The 21,772-nt window shown below is 41.0% G+C and overlaps 1 protein-coding gene across 1 annotated transcript in view; it reads right to left on the reverse strand.

Annotated features, from left to right (window-relative positions):
* Nucleotides 1–2,634: 2,634 nt before the first annotated feature.
* Nucleotides 2,635–21,772, reverse strand: part of bmal2 (basic helix-loop-helix ARNT like 2) — a 35,441-nt gene continuing 16,303 nt past the window's right edge. The window contains exons 8-17 of the mRNA XM_052096768.1: nt 18,468–18,585; nt 13,518–13,664; nt 12,628–12,868; nt 11,618–11,724; nt 10,710–10,860; nt 10,506–10,573; nt 4,563–4,683; nt 4,358–4,448; nt 4,165–4,264; nt 2,635–2,798 (exon numbers count right to left, since the gene is read on the reverse strand). Of these exons, the coding sequence (XP_051952728.1) occupies nt 2,647–2,798; nt 4,165–4,264; nt 4,358–4,448; nt 4,563–4,683; nt 10,506–10,573; nt 10,710–10,860; nt 11,618–11,724; nt 12,628–12,868; nt 13,518–13,664; nt 18,468–18,585 (1,296 nt within the window). The 3' untranslated portion in view covers nt 2,635–2,646. The remainder of the gene's footprint in view (nt 2,799–4,164; nt 4,265–4,357; nt 4,449–4,562; nt 4,684–10,505; nt 10,574–10,709; nt 10,861–11,617; nt 11,725–12,627; nt 12,869–13,517; nt 13,665–18,467; nt 18,586–21,772) is intronic.

Below are 21,772 nucleotides of genomic sequence, written 5' to 3' on the forward strand. Positions count from 1 at the left end.
AGGGATATAATTCCATAATATGGAGTTCAAACAAAACTCACCTGCTAAATACTGGTCACATAGGCATGCGATACCTCTTTGTACGTAACTGACCAAGAAGACCTGATGAAAAAATGGACCCCTGAACAAGTCTTAAACACCATCTAACACTAACATTGGCTTTCTGCTGTTTAAATCATTGAAGGGATATTTCACCCAAAAAATGAAAATTCGGTCATCATTTACTTTCCAACATGTCGTTCCAAACCCCTAAGACTTTCTATCTTCCGTGGAACTCAAAAGGGGGAATTTTAAAGAGCACCTATTAAATTTGATTTAAAGGTCTCATACAATATATTTACATGCATCCAAGATCAAAAAACACTTTAATTTGTAAAACTTTAAAAATAAAAAATTACTTGTTTAATGATCCATTCTAAAGGATTCATTCTAAACTCCTTTCAGAGAGCCTACTCTGCTGACTGGTCAGATGTCCCAGTCTGTTGTGATTGGTCTGCCGCTTACAACATGTGTAAGAAAGGAAATGGCCACTACCATATCCGAGTTTCAGCTCAGTCTGAAAAAATTTCTGTTTTACCTTACCAGTTTAAACCCGAGTCCGATAGTGATACATCGGTAGATCAACCCGAACCACCATGGCAAGCAAGACAAGAACAGGAAGTTTCTCAGTGGTAAGTTTATATGTAGTTTGACAATAATGTGAGTTATCCGGTTAGCAGAGGCTAACAGGCTAACAGGCTAACAGCGTGCACTGGCTGTACACATATACAGACCAGAGGCAGGTTTTTTGTTACCAAATTACGTAGGTTAGTAAAGGAAGTAAGTCTGGAATTAATAAAGACTCGTTTCAGGCCATCAGAATCGGTCCTTTCTTTTGGGAGTCAATAACTCCATTTGTTGTGCACTTTTTTATACTTTGCAGACATTTTTACATTCGCAAACAGCTATACAACACACAACATGATATGTAATATTTGAAAAACCATAATAGGTGCTGGACTGGGAAGAGAAATCGTCCCGGGATTTTACATAGCAACAGGCCAAAAAGTTGTTGAGCAGTGGGCGGGGTGGTGGGGTGGTAGTTTTGAGCAGGGAGGGGGGTTTGGTGCACTGTCCTTTTCTGCATATCGCGGTGATGTTTTTTGGTCCATTCTACATAATGTAGCGGCTCATTTTAGCTTTTCACGGCCCCGTTTCGTCTCCCGATGGCGAGTCCACCCCTGATCGGCCCCAAAATGCGTCGGCTCACCGGGAAAATGCCTGGTATGCCAGATTACCAATTAAGCCTTGCCTGATTCACTGATTACCTTGCAACCAATAATTTAATTTATTTTACAGTGAAAATCTATACTTTCGACATCACTCTCCTATGTGCGTTCATGAGTGCATGAGAGAAGCTTGTTCACAATGGCTCGTGCTTTAACCTTGTGAAAGCAAAAATGCTGGAAGTTCTCACATTAACACATGAATGCACTTCTCTCATTCACTCTATCAGGACATCCTTTAAAGAGAAATAAAGTTATTCGGGTTTGGAATGACATGAGGGTATGTAAACAATGAAAACATTTCCTTTTGGGATGAACATTTGCTTTAAGCGCAGTGGGAAAAGCCCCTCAAAGCTTTAAGTGTCAAAAAAGTGGTACTTGTCTGATGAGTTTCAGAAGGGGTTATCCATTCCACACTGTTGTTCCCTGAGAGACCCTGCTCTTCTTTGCGAAAAATTTGTTGGACTTCTGCCCAGAGTTTCCATCACCATTTTACCTGTAACTGATCTCCTCTCATGCAAACACGACTTCACAACAGCAGATCTACTCCACTCTACAACAACACAATTTGTTGAAAGAGCAGTGTAGCACTGGCAGCACATATTACTACATTCACACACAGGTTATAGACCAGCAAGGGGAAAAAAAATTCAGGCCAAACGGTGATCCTCAATTTTGCAATATTGTTACACAATTTTTTCAAGTACTTCAGTTTGACAAATAACCATACACCCTCTGAAATACACCCCCACTGCATTGTTCCGTTTTTGTTCAGCATAAAACATTGAATTCATGATGACTTCAGATTTAAAAGAGTAAAATAACTACCAGGTTTCCCTTACTACTGGAATCTCATGACATTTATATAAAAACATTTCAGTCCAGCTTTGCCTCAAACCATCCATACAGATTTCAAGTGTTAACTAACTAAGGACAAAGTTTTGAAACCTTTTCACCAATAGAGCACAGTTGACGATTTGGGGGCATGTTTTTTGGCGTGGCAAAATGGACCAAGAATGTTTCTCCATTCTGATCCAAGATCAGAAGTGACCTCTTAGCTGAGTTGAACAAATGCAAACAAGAAAAAAAAAAACTTAGCTGAGTACCTTAAGTCCCGTTGCTTAAGGTACTCAGAAACAGAGAGACAGAGAGAAGGGTTCTGTTCACCTTTTTTTTCCATTCTGTTCTCCTTCAAGGGTAGCTCATCAAGTTGATCTGCCATGTCGCTTCAGATGCAAAAAAACTAATAAATTAAAACATAAATAGCCAGAGAATTGTCAAAAGCCTGCTGCCCAGTGAAAATGAATGGATGGTTTTCAAAAGCTCCAGATAAGATGGGACTTTAAATACGGAGAAAAAAAGGTTGGAGTTGGAGCTGTGTTCACAGAGACCAGTGCATCTCGTCAAAGTCCACAGCCTCACCCAGGTTGGCATCGGTCTCCAATAAGCTCAAGATGACCGCCATGGCTGCCTCGTCAGTGCTCAGAGCGCTCAACCCCGGAACCCCCTCTAGATCCAGCTGAGAGCTCCCCTCTAGAGAACACAAACAGAGGCAGAGTGGAGAGGAGTGAGTACCATTTTTTTTAAATAATTAAAGTTTGGTCAAAAACAAGCAAACTAACGAAATATGTGTAGTATCTTTAGTTCCACATGGATACAAAAAATGGAAAGCAAAAATTCTCACTCATTCTCTCATTCAAAATTCAAACTTTTTGATGCCAAGGACCCCCAAATATAATGACTGCCTAATGACTTTACCAAAATATAAATGTAGTTATATATTTTCATGTATAAGACTAATTTATACTATGTGTGAAAAGTAGAAAGCATGATATTATAAAGACAACATTTTGTCTACAAAATTTAATAGTTGGCTTTCATATTATCATTGTACTAAAGCCAAAATAAATCATTAAAATATTATCTGTAAAATACTTTGTATTAAGTTAGAGTACCACTGTTAAAGTAATGTTAGGTATACAAACCTGAAGAAAATTTTTATTGAAATTTTAAATTCAATAGAAATGTATTTGTAGATTTTTAAGAAAAAATCTGACACCAGATTGAAAACCCCTATATTAGATCCAAGATTACCAGTCATTTGTAATAATTTTTAATTATTTCATAGATATTTTACCAATTTGTATCCGCCCAATTATAAAAAATTCAGGGCACTTTGTGGCCATGTTTGTAACCCTCCAGGGCAGCTATTTTCTTTTTCTCTATTGGATACAAGTAGGATACAAGTACAGCTCCAATCAACTTGAATGGGGAAAGACAGAAATCAGCAAAAATGGTTGGTCAAGAAGATTACGATCAAATAACATTTCAACTCAACAATGGTGTCATAAATTGAGCTAAAATCAAAAAATTTTTTGACTGTTCTAGCTAATGCACTTGCGTGTTCTCAAGTAAACTGACGATGTTGCCATTAAAAAGTTTATTTGCCTTTTTAACTGTAAGGCGGGCCATACATTTCAACAGCTGCAATATTTAGAGTTACAGTTTCTCCCATTCATAGGTATACCAGTGACCCGTCTACTAAGACAAGTCTCATCTTCTGTATTTAGACAGTGACATGTATTACTGTATTATGTGAATCTAATGATAATTCTAAATGAGAATAATGAGAATTAAAAACAAACCCAAAATAATCCATCCAAATGAGAATTGGGAAGGAAATGTACTGTCATGAAAATAATGTCAGAATTAAAAAAATATTAAAAGGACAAAAAAAAAAAATGCCATTTATGCAAATTTGAATTTCCAGTTATTTATAAATAGAAACCCCCCAGGTTTTGTTGGTTAGAAACCATGGGCAAGATTCACCCACATATATCACCATATGGCCAATCTTCCAAATCCTCCAACTCAATGTAAAAAATGCTGTAACATCTACCCATGAGATTTTCACGTGCTGTAAAGGCTCCGCCCCGTGGTTCCTCCTCTGAGCTTGACTTGCTGGGCATCTCCACATCTGTTGCTTCCCCATTTGGCACCTTTAAGCGTGAGGAATAACTGTGTTGTTAAAATGCTGCAACAAACATGACACTGATCATTCGTAAACAGGCGATGCACTATGGCGGACTCACGTTGCTCCTGGCCTGTGGAAGGGCCAGTGGAGACTTGTCCTGCAGTACACTGAACGGACTTGTATTGCCACTAGATGGTGAGGAGTTCATCCTTAAGAAAACAGTATGATATTATAATTACAATATGTTTTTTACAATTAAATATTACAAGCTATAAAACAAGGCCCATACAAAAAATGGAAAGGTAACCAGATAATTGGTTTACCTGTTGTAGTCCATTATCTCATTAGCAATTTGGATACCGATGGTCCCAGCGTAAAATATGGTGCCTGATGCACTGGAGATCCCTGGGATGATTGGAACTTGCTGAGACTTCTTGGCATCATCTACAAAACAAAACACACAAAATTACTAATAAGATAAACTCTGATGTTTTTACAGGTAATGAGAACTGGGTATTCACTGAAATCTGAGTCACTGTATATAGGACAAAAATATAAATAAAAACAAGTACAAATCTAATAATAGATACTTTGACATTGAGATAAAGCAGGATGCAAATGAAATGATCCTGTTTTAATCGTATTTAATGAAAACGCAGCCTGAAAAAAGTTAATTCAATCATAGACAGTGGTTCCACAGGAGTTTTTTTATTTTGTTACTAACAATTTTTATTGATTCCATTCATAAGGCACATGCACAACGTAAAATACAGAATTAATTATATACAATATTAATAACTGCCCCATTGCATAGATCGCAAGATACAGAGTCTGAGGCTAAATTAATATTGAGTGCCCAATACATCACACATAAATCTCTGAACCCTCAACCAAAATTCTTGGATCTTAACACATCCCCACAAATCAATGTCCCTGTCTTCTGATTGGCATCACCAGCAGGTCGGTGTGTCTTTAAGACCAAGCCTAAACAATCTAGAGGGGGACCAATAGACTCGATTTCAAATCTTAAATTGTGTCAGACGCACCCTTGCATCTCTAGATGTAGCCTTGTTGTTTTTTAGAATGCTATCCCACACTCCCTCCTCCAATACCAAGTTTAAATCTTTCTCCCATTATCTCTTAAGAGAAGTTGAAGATCCATCTCCCAGACTCTGAATTAGCAGGGAGTAATACACTAATGCCTCATGACCTTTTCCAAAAGCAGTAAACACCACTTCCAGAGTATCTGCTGTTTTAAGGGGCCGTATGCTACTCCCAAACATAGTACAGATCAGGTTGCGCAGCTGTAAATACATAAAGAACTGAGATCTGGGAATCCTAAAATGTTAAACCATACTTTCAACACTCAACTCTTATATAGGTGACTGAGTGTATTAACCTCCCTCACAATCCACTCTGACCAGCAGAAAGGAGACTTATTACTACATAAGTTTGGGTTCAGCCATATGCTTGAGGCAACGTTTAAATAAATGTTCGAATTAAACACAATGGACACTTTTGTCCATACGTGCAAATGTGAGATAATGGGGTGTAACTTCATTTTGGTTAATTTAATAGAAAGGCTTTGCAATGGCAAAATAGGGGCAAGAACTTCCTGTTCAATTCAAAACCAGGGAGGGGCTCTCTCAGGTGGAAGCGACCAATGAGCCAAATGTCTGAGACCTAATGCATAATAATAAAACAAAATCTTGGGTAGGCCTAGCCCACATTTGTCAATCGGCCTATGTAACTTATTGAAATGTAATCTGGGTCACTTAACATTCCAAATGACGGACTTCGCTATGCTATCAAATTTCTTGACATAAGAGAGCAGGACATCTACAGGGAGAGACTGTAGTAGGTAGTTGAATTTTGAAATACAATTCATTTTAAAAACATTAACCTTCCCAATCATAGATAAATGTAATGAAGCCCACCTGCCCACAACGTTTGAAAACCTTTTTATTAAGGGGTCAAAATTAACTCTAACTAAATCACACAAACTTGCTGGGAATAAAATGCCCAAATATTTAATGCCCTGTTTAGGGTTAGGTTGGAAGACGCAGGCTGAAAAGCCGTCGCTGGGCAGTACGCTGTCAGAGCCAAAGCTTCAGATTTAGACCAATTGTCTCTGTATCCTGAGAGCTACGGCCCGAATTAACCCCCACCGGATCTATATGTATAAGAGATGTCATAACTTTACTTAAACGGTTAGTCAAAATGTTTGACAATATTTTTACGTCAAGCCGGATCAGGGAAATTGGATGGTAACTCTTACAATTGCTTGGATTTCTGTCCCTTTTAAGAAACAGACTGATCCAGGCTTGTTTCATGATTGGCGGAAGCTTTCCATTCTTGAATGATTCGGTATAAACTTTTAACAAAACTGGAGCCAGTTCTGTAGCATAAGATATAAAAATGCAGTGGCAAAGCTGTCTGGCCCTGAGCCTTGTCTATAGGAAAGGCCTTAATTACCTCATCAAGCTCCTCCAAAGTTATCTCAGAATCAAGAAGTTTTTTTTTGCTCAGTCGTCAGTTTAGCGAGTTCTAATGGTTCCACAAAGTTTCTATTATTTTCATCAGTAGACAAAGGCTTGGAACTATAGAGAACAAGAAAGAATTCTTTAAAAGCATTATTAATATCAATGGCCAAAGTAACTATTTTACAAACAGCAAATTTCACTGAGGGAATGATAGAAAAAGACTCTCTCTCTACTTTATATATCTAGCCAAACCCTTCCCTGCTTTGTCCCCCGACTCAAAGTCTTGCCCTGAATAGCCAAAACTACTCCTTCCGAAACAAAATAGTATTATATCTGTATTTCAATCGGGTCAATTCTCTGAGGCCATCACACAACATTCAGCGTTTCAGCTCTGCCTCAGCACTTTTAATGTTCCCTTCCCACTCCACGAGTTCTCGTGCTTTGGATTTTTTGGTAAATGAGGATTTTTTATGGGGTGCCCCAACTCATTCACATTCCACATGGAGAGAGACAATCCACTCATATTAACATTTGACATATTCGAAAAAATAGATTGTGTGTCAAAAATAAAATTATAAAGACCACATTCCAACATTAGTGCAACAATCAAACCCCAAACTTTCCCCATAAATAAACAAGGAAACAAATAAAAAAGAAAAAACGTGCGCATTAACCCCGCGCAACAACAGCACCAGCTGGTGTCCATCCTTCTAAACTCAAACAGTCCATGTAAGCCTACGAAAGCCCTCGCAACAACTTTGCCATCGGATTGCTCAGGTCCAATATTTCTATACACATTTTGTGAGACAGAATTACACGACAGAAGATAATCTATAAAACAAACTGCAGCCAATAGGTGGACTAAAAACACAGAACGTATAGATTCATCCACATAACTGTCCCGAAGGTGTGTTCCTTCACAAAACAAGCACAAAAAATAAATAAATAACTGAAATAAGCCATTCAGTTTCCTCTGGCAGTCAAACTAATTTTCAGTGAGCCAGCCGGTGCAACAAATGTCCCAGTCACTCTAATGTCCTGCAAGAAATACTCCACAAAACAAGCTACAACCAAAAGGAGGCATAAGCACAAAGAATGTGCAGATTCATCCACAACACTGTCCCAAAGGAGTGTTATTCCACAAAACAAACTCCAGCCGCTAGGCAGAACCAGCACAAAAAGAAACAAAAAAGCGCTCAGTTCCTCGGACGGTCAAGTGAATGTTCAGTGCGTCTGGCTGGTTACAGTTCTCCAAATCTTCCAGCTTCTCCGAGACACGCTCCAAATTAGAATTCTGTCAGGCAGACGTCAGGTGGTTAGAATGGGCAGCAACACCTCCTCATCACTGACCCTCAACACTGGAGCCCCGCAGGGCTGTGTTCTCAGCCCACTCCTGTATTCCCTGTACACACATGACTGTGTGGCAACACATAGCTCCAATACCATCATTAAGTTTGCTGACGATACGACGGTGGTAGGTCTGATCACTGACAATGATGAAAGAGCCTACAGAGAGGAGGTGCACACTCTGACACGCTGGTGTCAAGAGCACAACCTCTCCCTCAACGTCAGTAAAATCAAGGAGCTTGTGGTGGACTTCAGGAAGAAAGACAGAGAACACAGCCCCATCACCATCAATGGAGCACCGGTGGAGAGAGTCAGCAGCTTCAAGTTCCTCGGTGTCCACATTACTGAGGAACTCACATGGTCCGTCCACACTGAGGCCGTTGTGAAGAAGGCTCACCAGCGCCTCTTCTTCCTGAGACGGCTGAGGAAGTTTGGAATGAACCACCACATCCTCACACGGTTCTACACCAGCACTGTAGAGAGCATCCTGACTGGCTGCATCACTGCCTGGTATGGCAATAGCACCGCCCACAACTGCAAAGCCCTGCAAAGGGTGGTGCGAACTGCCAGGAACATCATCGGAGGTGAGCTTCCCTCCCTCCAGGACATATACACTAGGCTGTGTGTGAAAAAAGCTCGGAGGATCATCAGAGACTCCAGCCACCCGAGTCATGGTCTGTTCTCACTGCTACCATCAGGCAGGCGGTATCGCAGCATCAGGACCCGCACCAGCCGACTACATGATAGCTTTTTCCCCCAAGCAATCAGACTGTTGAACACTTGATCTATCAGGATCAATAATTAGCACTGCACTTTATTAATCTATAATCTCACACTGGACTGTCAACATATTCTCCTCAATATACTACTTCATATATATATATATATATATATATATATATATATATATATATATATATATATATATATATATATATATTTCATATACTCCTTACTTATTGTATTGGATATTGTGTATTCTATATTGTGTGTATTGTACATAATTATTGTGTTGTGTAAGTATGTGTACATTTGATATGTAAATTGTGTTGTGTAAGTATGTTGTTTACTGTAATTGGTATATGTCTCGTCACTGTCATGACTGCTATGTTGCTCGGAACTGCACACAAGAATTTCACCTACTGTTGCACTTATGTACATGGTAGTGTGACAATAAAGTGATTTGATTTGATTTGATTTTGAAATCCGCCTTGGTCGATAGCAAATTAGCAGCTAATTCCCTTCTCGACATACCCCACTCTTGTAACCATCTCAGTGAATTTCATCACTATGGCAGTGATCGATCGACATATTAGAGCAAGCTCCTCCAAGTCAGGAACGAACCCTCAAAACTCCAACATAACAGAATCTCTTCTAAATCTCAACACAACAAAACATTAAACACTACAAGTCTCCACCTTTACATTCATCTTGCACAAATACACATTAATCAACGTTTACTTTTGACATTTTCTCTTAATATTGAGTGCCATGCGAAGCATGCAGGGAATTAGAAATCCCGTGCTCAGTTAACCAAAAAAATTACTGTCACAACACAAAAAGATTCATATTCATGTTGACCCAACGTAAAAAGATTTCTTAAAAAAAAGCTTAAAAGCATTGTAACAACTTAATTTAAGTTCACTTGGCTTACATGATTTTTGTTGTTGTTGGTGGGAATACGAACAAGGGAGGATTCAGTAAAACTGACAAGGGTAAATGTTTTGAGTGTATCTTGCCAGAAAAGAGTTTCAAAGGATGAAAACCAGATGGACAAATGCATCTGCACAACAACATCAATGAAAACTATGAAAGCATAATGAGGTCAAAATTTTCATATAAATGCAAATTGAGTTTAAGAGTTATTTTTGAGGTCATGGTGTTATTTTTTCAGCACACCATAATAGTGTGTGTCAAAATAAGCAATATATCTTTACATATTCTATTAAAATGTTAATATTACATTAATAAACACAGACACATGCATAACTACACTGTTTTCATTTTATTTCAACAATATTTTTAAAATTGTTGGAGCCTTTACACTATTTTATAGTCACCCAATTTAGTGTAAATTACTGTAATCACTTAAAAAATATTATAACTTTAATAGAAATGTTAGTTATTCCAAACAAAGGCTCATTTAAAATTAGCTTTTTCTGGCCACTGTATTCAGAATTTTCATTTTGGCGCATCACTAATGATAACAAATGTCTGTTAAAAACAGCGGAAAAATTATTTTGATAATTCCAATGCAAATTTAATTACAATTAAATATATGAGGCGACAACACTTTGCTTATTATAAATAATTATATTAACATGCACTTTTCTGACTATTAGGAAATGGCTGACATCTACTTAGATGATAAACAAATGCTAGGTACACTACTAGAAAAAAAACATATTTACAACATCTCTTGATCTCAACACTCACCCTCTGAGGCCTTGGAACTGCTCGGCTGCTCGGCTTTATCCCCTGATCCACCTGGATTACTTTTAATGCTGAGTCAGATGGACAAACAGTCACAACAGAATCGGTTATCTCAACCATCTCAAAATTGGGGTTGATTCATAACATTGATGTAGAGTAATAACATAAATGCCTTGTTCGTAAAAAGGATGAAATGCAGGTACTTACGATATAACCGTGTTGGTTGACACTATGTATTCTACTTCTTTGGTCCAGGGATTTCTAAAACTAAACCACTGACTTTGTAAGGTGACAAAAGAGCCGAATTTAGTTTTGAACTTATAGCAATTTGTCTCAATCTTCTCTTTACTCCTCAGCACTGAAAAGAGAGGGGAAAGCGATGATACGTTAATAGTTGTCTGCATAGGAAAAAGCATGCAATAAAGGCCTTTTCACACCAAACGCAAACCTTCGATGTGATTTCTCGCCACGATTAAAAATTTTAAGGGAACTATGGATATCTAATGAACCCTTCTACACCTGGAACGAATGGTCGCACCAACAAAGTGAAGCTTTTTTTTTTTAACGGTGAGTGTGTCGAATTGTTTTTCTTCGTCTGGTGAAGAAACGCCACAACCAATAACATTTTAGATTTGAACCACGTGTCAGGAGTTGCTGCAGTTCCCAAAGCGAACAATACATGAAACGTTGAGAGATTTATTAGTATTTGCCAAGTAATCCAATATAAACTTAAGACTCTCCCAGAGAGATTATGGCCTTGTGTGTATGCCTGCCAATGAAAGCTGTTCTTATGTTCTTTAGAAAGAAGACTAATGATTAATGGTGTCTGATGAGGGTTTGGCTAGTTGTGTCCTTCTCTGTACAGATCTCTAAGGCAACCTGCCCAGTTTTCTTGGAATATACTCTCAAGAAACTCCTGTGTGTCTTCTGTGTGTCTTTCTTTTGCCCGTGGATCACAAGAGGAGAAATTTGGAAGGATGTTGCTCTTTTCCCATACAATGAAAGGGAACTGACATTCTGCCTGAAATCTTCTTTTGTGTTCCATGGAAGAAATTAATTCAGGTTCAGAACTGATGGACAAACAATCCCTTTAATAGTCAAATGTGAAAGCGTACCTTTTCTGTGTCTATCAGCCAAATGTGGCAGGTCGTCCTGATGAAAGTATTCGTAGCAGGATGTCCCTAGCAGCTCCTGGGGCAAGTAACCCAGAATAGTAGTGGCTCTGTGTGGAACAAGAGTGGTTTTTACTGTTTTCTCGCAATATTTGAAGCTTACATGTATGATTTTTTTCAGTAATAAAATACTTTCTTCTACCCCAGCTAAATATGCAGAGGCAAAAATAATCAAGTTATTCATAGCCTGATTTCCCCCAAATTCCCCTGAGTGTTATTTGCAAAACAAAAACACATACAAAGTGTTCAACGAAAACACTTACTGCCCTCTGGTGACATCATGCAGTGCGCAAATGCAAAAGCCAGTTCTTTTGGTCTGTTGTTACTAATATCAGTGAATGATACTTGACGATAGAGACGGGGTCATGAGTGTAATTACATACTATAGTGATTGTTTTAAACTATATATTTGTGTTTAAAGATTCCCATTATCATATACATACAATACATTACCAGTCAAGTTTGGAGACACATATGCTTAATTACTGTTCTAAAGTATTAGTTCAGTCATCAAAACTACTGTATGAAATAACATTTACAGAAACATTTTAATTATGTAGTTTTAATGATGTATGTTTGGTTCTTCATAGTCACCTTTTGCCTAGATGACAGCTCTCAAACTAATTTCATGAGGTGCCACATGTGATGATATTTAATAGAGTATTGAAGAAGTTCCCATGCATGTTGGGTGGTTGTTAGCTGCTTTTCCTTTAATGTCTGCTCTAAAAATATTCAAATATTTATCGTTTTCAAAATAAATTTATACAAAAGGCTCAATTACTGATTTGTCTATAAAACAAGCATTTCAGCATATACCTTTAAATCAAAAGGTTTTTAATGATCATGAGTAACATATTCAGTCCAAAATGCACAAGCATTTGCTGTAAATCACAAAAAAAAATCAACTGTGATCACCTCACCTCATAGTGATCTTGAAACAAGATTCAGCTTACCGTTGATCCACAAAGGTGAATTTGCCATCCATGGCGTAGCGGGTGACAAATTCGGTGGGCTTGACCGTGATCTCTCCATTGGTCTGGGGGAGGGTATGGGGGTGCACACGGCCCACTGCTACCAGGCAGCTGAAGTGGGAGCTCTCTTTATCTGCGTCTGCCTCCCCTTCAGTGCCCAGCTGGCGCGTGGGCCAGGTGCGCATGTAGCCCGTACAGTGCACAGTGCAATACCGTTGTGACTCTGTTGGGGCAGTCAATTTACAGGTGAGTTGTGAGCCAAATGCATGACCATCCTTTTTAGATTTGCTTAAGTAAATTTAAAACACAAAAATGAAGCATAGGGAAAAACATTTGGCATATAATTATGAAAAGCCATTCATCCAGAATTGAGCCAAATGTGGCAAATGCCACAAGCTGCTTTGAGAACTATTGGCTGGTCAACATTCAACAAATTGTAAACCTCTAACAAGAATTCTTTTTTTATTAGGGACATTTACAAAGGAAATTAGCAAGGTCTCGGGGCAAAAAATTTATTTAATAGGGAAGTTTACAAAGGGAAATTAACAAGGGCTCTAGGCAAAAATGGCAACAAAAGTGACAAAAATGCCCCCAGAATAAAAAATGAGGCGGGAAAAAATTTCCCTCTGAATGTCTCTGTTTATTTCCACACATCTGATTCCAAGCCTAGGTATGCATGTTACTGAGTGAAATGTGATATAATTATTCAGATAATTTATGTTAATGAACATTTACATTTATACATTAATATAAGTACGTCACATAAAACAACAAACAGGTCTTATAAGGGTAAAGAATGTCCATGAATATCACATCCAGAGGGCAAATATTGCCCCTTAATTGAAAAGTTTATTTCTGACACGGCTGCTGACCTTTCTTTTTTGAGGCACCAGCTTGGAAGTCCTTCTCCTCTTTGACGGTTACTTTGTTGTACTTCATTCGGCAGAAGAAGGATCGCCGGGCGCCAGAGCAAAGCCGAGCCGCTCCGACAGGAAGCTCAGCCTGCACCTGCAACCCCGCTACAAACAAACAGAGACAATGGAGTTGGGTAAACACCAGTGGGGTTGAAAAGTGCACACTGAAAATCGAGGATTTGCTATTTAAAAAAATTTGTTATCAAAGAAACTCCTTTGTACATAAGGTCAGATTTACTTCCATTGCAGCACACAAGACACTCTTTGAAACATTTTCAAATCATGCTGGATAACATGGATAATGTTTTGCATAAAAATGTAATCCACGCCAGCTCGAAAGCATGTCATTAAAGTAAATTCTGAAATTCATGAAATGTATTTTATTATTCAACTTATCACTTGCTGAAAAAATAAATTTGAAATAAAATCAGTTCCCCTTCTGTCACTCACTTGACGTTGTGTCGAATGTAGTTACACAAGGGGTCTTTCTTGAGTACTTGAGAAAAGGCCAATGAGAAATTGACAGACAGAATTTGCATGTCCTGCCCCCAGACATACGGGAATAAAGGGTCTTTCTGCCTCTGGGTAGTTCCTGGATGCGGTTGTTTTCTCTCCGCTCCTGATGGTCATAAGCACTGCCTCGCGTGTCTGGGCTGTGATCACACGGAGGCAGCATTTGTGAATAGTTTATGTTCTCATGGCTTTCTCCCTTCTGTGGGAAAGCCACTTCATCCACCCCCCGCTCTGTGCCTTTTTCCTATGGGATTAAGGCCGGTGCGCCCAGCGATGAAGGCGATTTGGGTAGAGCAACGGGCTCTGTTTCGCAGGGAAAATGCACGCTCCAGCACGCTTGTTTGCATCTGTCCAGGTCCGATGCAAGACCGGCTTGCCTCACGGCTTTATTCGGACCCCGCAAGCTGGATGATGATTGCGCTGCTGCATCAGAGAGCATCACAACGGCGTCTGGTGCTAATTACTCTGGGCTTCCACTTTCGGGTCTGCTTGCCCAGTCTGAGGGTGACCCCGACGTGCTGCATGAACTGCGCTCTGCCACTGACCGAGCCACGAAGCTCACAGCGCAGGCACTCGGACAGGCGATGGCCACCCTCGTGGTCCAGGAACATGGTTGAGATGCGCGACGTTGACAAGGCTCACATTCTCAACACCCCCGTCTCCCAGCTTGGCCTCTTCGCCCAGCAGCCGTGGGTGTCCCCCTGCGTCCAAACAACAGGCAGCTCCGCCTCAACCCGGGCCCTGCTCTCAGCCCCAGCGTCGAGCACCTCACCTTGTTTTCCCACATTGTTAATAAAAGAGTTCTCACGGCACCTGGCACCAGTGAACTGTATGGGGCTATGAGCGAACTGCAGAACGCTCACCCCGATGGACTGTTTATTGTCGCCGGAGATTTCAACCATGCAAATCTCAAGACAGTGCTCCCTAAATTCCATCAGTATGTGGACTTTGCAACGAGAGGCTGAACGGCTTGATCTTGTTTACACAAACATCCCAGGCGTGCACGGTGGAGCCCCGCCCCCACCTCGGCTACTCAGACCACATCTCTGTTATGTTAATTCCAGCATACAGACCGCTAGTCAGACGCACAAAACCGCTTCAGAAGCAGGTGAAAACCTGGCCAGCAGGAGCCATCTCTGCTCTTCAGGACTGTTTTGAGTGTACTGACTGGCACATGTTCAGGGAGGCTGCAACATATGGCGATTCTACCAACTTGGAGGAATATACAGCATCAGTGACCAGCTACATCAGCAAGTGCATTGATGATGTCACTTTCTCCAAGACCATCACCACACGCTCCAACCAGAAGCCGTGGATGACTCGTGGAGGTCGCGACGCTGCTGAGGTCCCGAGACTCCGCCTTCAGAGCAGGCGATAAGGCAGCCCTAAGAACAGCTAGGGCCAAACTGTCACTGGCAATCAGAGAGGCAAATCGCGCAAACGCCCAGAGAATCCACAGTCACTTCCAGGACAGCAGTGACACGCGGCGCATGTGGCAGGACATCCAGGCCATCACCAACTACAGGACAACATCAGTTGCCTGTGACACAGATGCCTCCCTTCCAGATGCGCTGAACGACTTCTACGCTCGGTTTGAAGTGCAGAACGACGTGATGGCGAGGAAGTCCACCCCTCCTCCCAACGACCAGGTGCTCTATCTTACCACGGCAGATGTGAGGAAAACTCTACGTAGAGTCAACCCACGGAAGGCTGCTGGACCAGACAACATTCCTGGCAGAGTGCTCAGAGGATGTGCAGACCAGCTAGCAGATGTTCTTACCGACATCTTCAACATCTCTCTGAGAAGCGCCGTAGTTCCAACGTGCTACAAGGCCACCACCATCATCCCCATGCCAAAGAAGTCTTCAGTGTCCTGCCTCAACGACTACCGTCCCGTCGCACTTACACCCATCATCATGAAGTGCTTCGAGAGACTCGTCATGAGGCAGATTAAGACCCAGCTGCCCCCTCACTAGACCCACTGCAGTTTGCGTGATCGTTCAAACCGTTCAGCGGACGATGCCATCACCACAACCCTCCATCTGGCCCTCACCCACCTAGACAATAAGGACTCATACGTTCGAATGCTGTTCATAGATTTCAGCTCAGCATTCAACACAATCATTCCCCAGCACCTGATTGGAAAGCTGAACCTGCTGGGCCTGGACACCTCCCTCTGCAACTGGATCCTGGACTTCCTGACTGGGAGACCTCAGTCAGTCGGATCGGGAACAGCATCTCCACCACCACCACACTGAGCACTGGGGCCCCCCAGGGCTGTGTGCTCAGTCCACTGCTGTTCACTCTGCTGACTCATGACTGTGCAGCAATGCACAGCTCGAATCACATCATCAAGTTCGCTGATGACACGACCGTGGTGGGTCTCATCAGCAAGAACGATGAGTCAGCATACAGAGAGGAGGTGCAGCGGCTGACGAACTGGTGTAGAGCCAACAACCTGTCCCTGAATGTCGACAAAACAAAAGAGATGTTTGTTGACTTTAGGAGAGCACAAGGTGAACACACTCCGCTGAACATCGACGGCTCCTCTGTGGAGATCGTCAAAAGCACCAAATTCCTTGGTGTTCACTTGGCGGAGAAACTCACCTGGTCCCTCAACACCAGCTCTATCACCAAGAAAGCCCAGCAGCGTCTCTACTTTCTTCGAAGGCTGAGGAAAGCACATCTCCCAACCCCCATCCTCACTACATTCTATAGAGGGACTATTGAGAGCATCCTGAGCAGCTGCATCACTGCCTGGTTTGGGACTTGCACCGTTTCGGACCGCAAAGCCCTGCAGAGGATAGTAAGGACAGCTGAGAAGATCATTGGGGTCTCTCTTCCCTCCATCAAAGACATTTACAAAAAACACTGTATCCATAAAGCAACCATGTGGACTGACCCCACACACCCCTCACACAAACTCTTTACCCTCCTCCCGTCTGGCAAGAGGTACCGAAGCATTCGGGCCCTCACGGCCAGACTGTGTAACAGCTTCTTCCCCAAGCCATCAGACTCCTCAATACTCAGAGACTGGTTTGACACACACGTGTCCTGAGTTGCACTTTAATTACTGTCACTTTATAACTGTCTGCTACCTCAATAACTGCTATGTGCATAGAACATTATCTCATAGTATGTTATGTTTACATTTTAGAAACTGTCATCTTTTTGCACTGAGTACTGGTTGGCTGCACTGTCTATTGTCCTGTTCATTGTCAGAAATTTGTTGTACTGTCCTGTACTTTTTGCACATGTTTGCACGTGCACTTTATATAGGTATATATAGGTTTTTTATATAGGTATTTTATTTCACTGTGTTGTCTCATGTGGTCCTGTGTTGGTCCTTTGTTGTTTTTATGTAGCACCATGGTCCTGGAGGAACGTTGTCTCGTTTTGCTGTGTACTGTACTAACTGTATATGGTTGAAACGACAATAAAAACCACTTGACTTGACTTGACTTGACCAAAAACCACAGTCCCGGCTCCCCTGACGCAGTTACTTCGCCTCTGGTCCCGTGACTGCCCATCCCCGGTGGGCCGGCGCTGACGAGTTCCAAGGATGTCTTCACAGGACCTCCTACTCAGTCTCTGACCCACCCCCTGCCGGGTGTGTGAAGCAAGGTAAGTGCTTTGAGTCTTTTCTCAGCACCCAAGCCTCGGGACGTGCTTTTTCCTTACGTGTTATTACCTGCTCCCCCCGCTGCGAAACCCCACCCGGTACATAAAAAACGATCGTCCCCTTTGCCACAACATTAGACCTACCACTGTGATTGGCCGTACCTTATTCTAGGCACTTCAGTGCAAAAACCTAACTGACAGACGCACGCCCGCTTCCAATTATACCCGTATGTCTGTGGGCGGGACATGCAAATTCTGTCTGCCAATTTCTCATTGGCCTTTTCTCAAGTTCAGAGGTATGCGAGACTCTCAAGAAAGACCCCTTTTGTCACTACATTTGACACAATGTCTCGTTCCCTCCATCAGGGAACAGAGGTTACAACAGTAACCATGAGGTTTTCCATTAAAACACACATAATAGTAGTTTTCACAAGTGGAAACAGACTTTTGGAAACACAAAATGCACACAGACATAAAACTGTACAAGCACTTGAAGAAAAACATTAGAGAAGCACGCAGACAAACATCATACAGACAACAATCCTTTATTACAATGTGGCAGGGCGGAGGGCGGGGCCAGGTCGTGATCCTACACACCCGGTCCCATATTAGGCTAATTATGCCTCTGTGAGGGATAAAGGTCGACTGCAGGGGATCGTGCGGGAGAGAGAGATAGTTTACAGAGGCATAATTAGCCTAATACGGGACAGGGTGTGTAGGATCACGACCCGGCCCCACCCTCCACCCTGCCACATACGGTCTATGTATATTTACTTTTGGCATCTATGAGGCGCTCCCGCGGGTAGAGTTCAGATGCAGACAACTGTTCCTTCACTTTACCGATGTCCTTGGGATGTACGTAATCGAATAGGCTCTGCCCAATTAACTCCGACTGTGGAAGAAAATGTTCAAATGTGTCATGGTCTGACTAATATTTTGCAAACAGTCTCAACATAATCAGCTCAATGGTTTATCATAAGGTAAATAAATCTAAATTAGTTTCTAAAACAGCCCTTAAACACCCCATACAAATCTAAATTGGAGTTTTGTGGCTTTTTGTCCATGACTGTTAGCTTTGAGATTATCTATGTGCCAGTGTACTCCCTAAAAGTTGCCAAAAATCTACTTCTAGCAGATACACAAATAAAAAATGTGCAGCCTCTCTTATAGTAAAACAAAACAAATATATTGACTACGTTTACATGGACACCAGAAAGTGGATTATCGCGAGAAAGTGGCATTCCGGTTTACATGCACTGTATAAGTGGCATACTCTTTATTCCTGTATACATGCAGCTTGGTCAGTAGGTAGCTTTCTTCCTACATTGTTTGTGTAAAAACAATAATAAACCTGGGATCAGAGGAAGACTTAGCTATTTTTTCATTTACATTACATTTAGTAATTTAGCAGATGCTTTTATCCAAAGCGACTTGTCAGCAATTTGTCATACAGAAGTTAACAATATCTGCAGTATCGCACTGCTAAGTTCTCACAGTGGCTGGAGTAGTAAAGACGCTAGAGCAGGACAAAGAGTCGGATAGGGATATTTTTATTATTATACATTTTTTTTACTCGAGTTGGGACATAGAGCTGGAGAAGTGAATTGAAAAGGGAGGCTGTTCCATTGGCTGTCCTGAAGGCCTGAGTCAAAGCCTTGAATATGGTACGGGCAGCTACTGGCAGCCAGTGGATTGAAATCAAGAGTGGAGTGACGTGATCAGGAAATGTCTGATTTTATGATATGTGTATGACTTTTCTTCTTCAGCAGAACCAAAATGAACAATTTTATAAGCCTGTTTCAGCTCTTGACGATACAATGCAAGTAAATGGGTGCCATCAGGCTGCTGGCTATTTGACAGTCCAAAAGACATATTTAGGCAGCATACAAGTAATCCTCTCTCATGTGACGTTCGTTCCTCTGTTGCAATTAAAACACATGCTTCCTACTTTTCACTGTGCTTAAGTCACGCAACAGTAACATGATGCGTGGACTGCTGGCAGGAAGTGAATTTTAAAAGTTAATAAATGATCTTTTATTTTATCTAAATATTAATTATCAATTTATTTAATTATAAAAAAATTTACATGAACATATTGATATCGGTTGAGAAGACATTAGTTGATTGACTGGAGTCGATTGGATTACTTCTATGCTGCCTAAATATGCCTTTTGGGCCATAAAAAGCAATATGGCCAAAATTGTTATCACGATATACATTTACACATTGCACTTTCTTGTTTTAATTTCAAAGTTGACTGAAGAAAAGAAGAAAAAATGAATTATAAAAAGTCAAAATAGTCTCTACAAAACTGCACAGGGGATCCAGAGACGGCCAAAGAAGAGGGGTCTGTGGGATCTTTTACCAATTTTACCATTTATCTGTTTATATTTTTATAATTTTACCATCTGTTTGTTCTGAAGAATAGTGATAGCAGTCCAGTATTTGTTGAAATATCTTTACATTAAAATGAAATATTTTTTATATTTCTTTAGATTCAGATACACAAGTATGGGGCATAGAAGTCCTTGTGACTGTGTAATGATGATGAATGTGGGTTCAGGGGTGTCCCGAGAGAAAATGTTGAAAAAGTTTTTAATTTTTTTTTAAAAACCTTTGTATATTTTCATTGAAGTGAGAGACTAGGCTACCAACTAGTAATTTTTGTCTTTCCTTATCCATTCCAGACATCTAATTCATTTTCACAAAATTTGAACAGAAATCGGTTTGTTTATTCGATTTTTTTATTATTAAAGCTCGTAACATGCTGATTAATAAAGATACATTTAGAAGGGAAAAAACATTATGGTCTAAAAGGTGCTTTGAAACCACGTTAACTCCTGCGGCGCTTCATGTCTACACACATGCAGGGAAAAGAGGCAACGCGTGCGGAGCGGGACAGGGCAGACGCTATGCATGTTTGGTGCTAGAGAACAATATTCAAGATTACAGGGCAAAAAGATCAGAGCTGTTGTCCACATCACTGTTGTTCTGTCGCGCTCTTCACTAGAGACGATGAGAGGGCGCAACTGTTGTGGGGTGGGGCCCAATCCTCTCTGTTAACAAATGATATTGGCTGCTGACCAAATTCTGTATTGATTGGCTGCATCTCGTCGAATCTCTCCTGATTGGCTGTTGATGGATGAAGACAGACAGAAACCGGGACGATTGGGAAGCGGATGATGGCAGACAGTAAAGAGGTTATGGTTTCCTCCTTAATTTCTTGTAGCTGTAAGATGTTTTGTGTGTGTGTGTATACAGGTGAAACTCGAAAAATTAGAATATCGTGCAAAAGTTCATTAATTTCAGTAATTCAACTTAAAAGGTGAAACTAATATATTATATAGACTCATTACAAGCAAAGTAAGATATTTCAAGCCATTATTTGATATCATTTTGATGATTATGTCTTACAGCTTATGAAAACCCCAAATTCAGAATCTCAGAAAATTAGAATATTGTGAAAAGGTTCAGTATTGTAGGCTCAAAGTGTCACACTCTAATCAGCTAAACACCTGCAAAGGGTTCCTGAGCCTTTAAATGGTCTCTCAGTCTGGTTCAGTTGAATTCACAATCATGGGGAAGACTGCTGACCTGACAGTTGTGCAGAAAACCATCATTGACACCCTCCACAAGGAGGGAAAGCCTCAAAAGGTAATTGCAAAAGAAGTTGGATGTTCTCAAAGTGCTGTATCAAAGCACATTAATAGAAAGTTAAGTGGAAGGGAAAAGTGTGGAAGAAAAAGGTGCACAAGCAGCAGGGATGACCGTAGCCTGGAGAGGATTGTCAGGAAAAGGCCATTCAAATGTGTGGGGAGCTTCACAAGGAGTGGACTGAGGCTGGAGTTACTGCATCAAGAGCCACCACACACAGACGGGTCCTGGACATGGGCTTCAAATGTCAAACGTCTTACCTGGGCTAAAGAAAAAAAGAACTGGTCTGTTGCTCAGTGGTCCAAAGTCCTCTTTTCTGATGAGAGCAAATTTTGCATCTCATTTGGAAACCAAGGTCCCAGAGTCTGGAGGAAGAATGGAGAGGCACACAATCCAAGATGCTTGAAGTCCAGTGTGAAGTTTCC

Source organism: Xyrauchen texanus, chromosome 29, assembly GCF_025860055.1.
Source record: "Xyrauchen texanus isolate HMW12.3.18 chromosome 29, RBS_HiC_50CHRs, whole genome shotgun sequence".
Lineage (NCBI taxonomy): Eukaryota > Metazoa > Chordata > Actinopteri > Cypriniformes > Catostomidae > Xyrauchen > Xyrauchen texanus.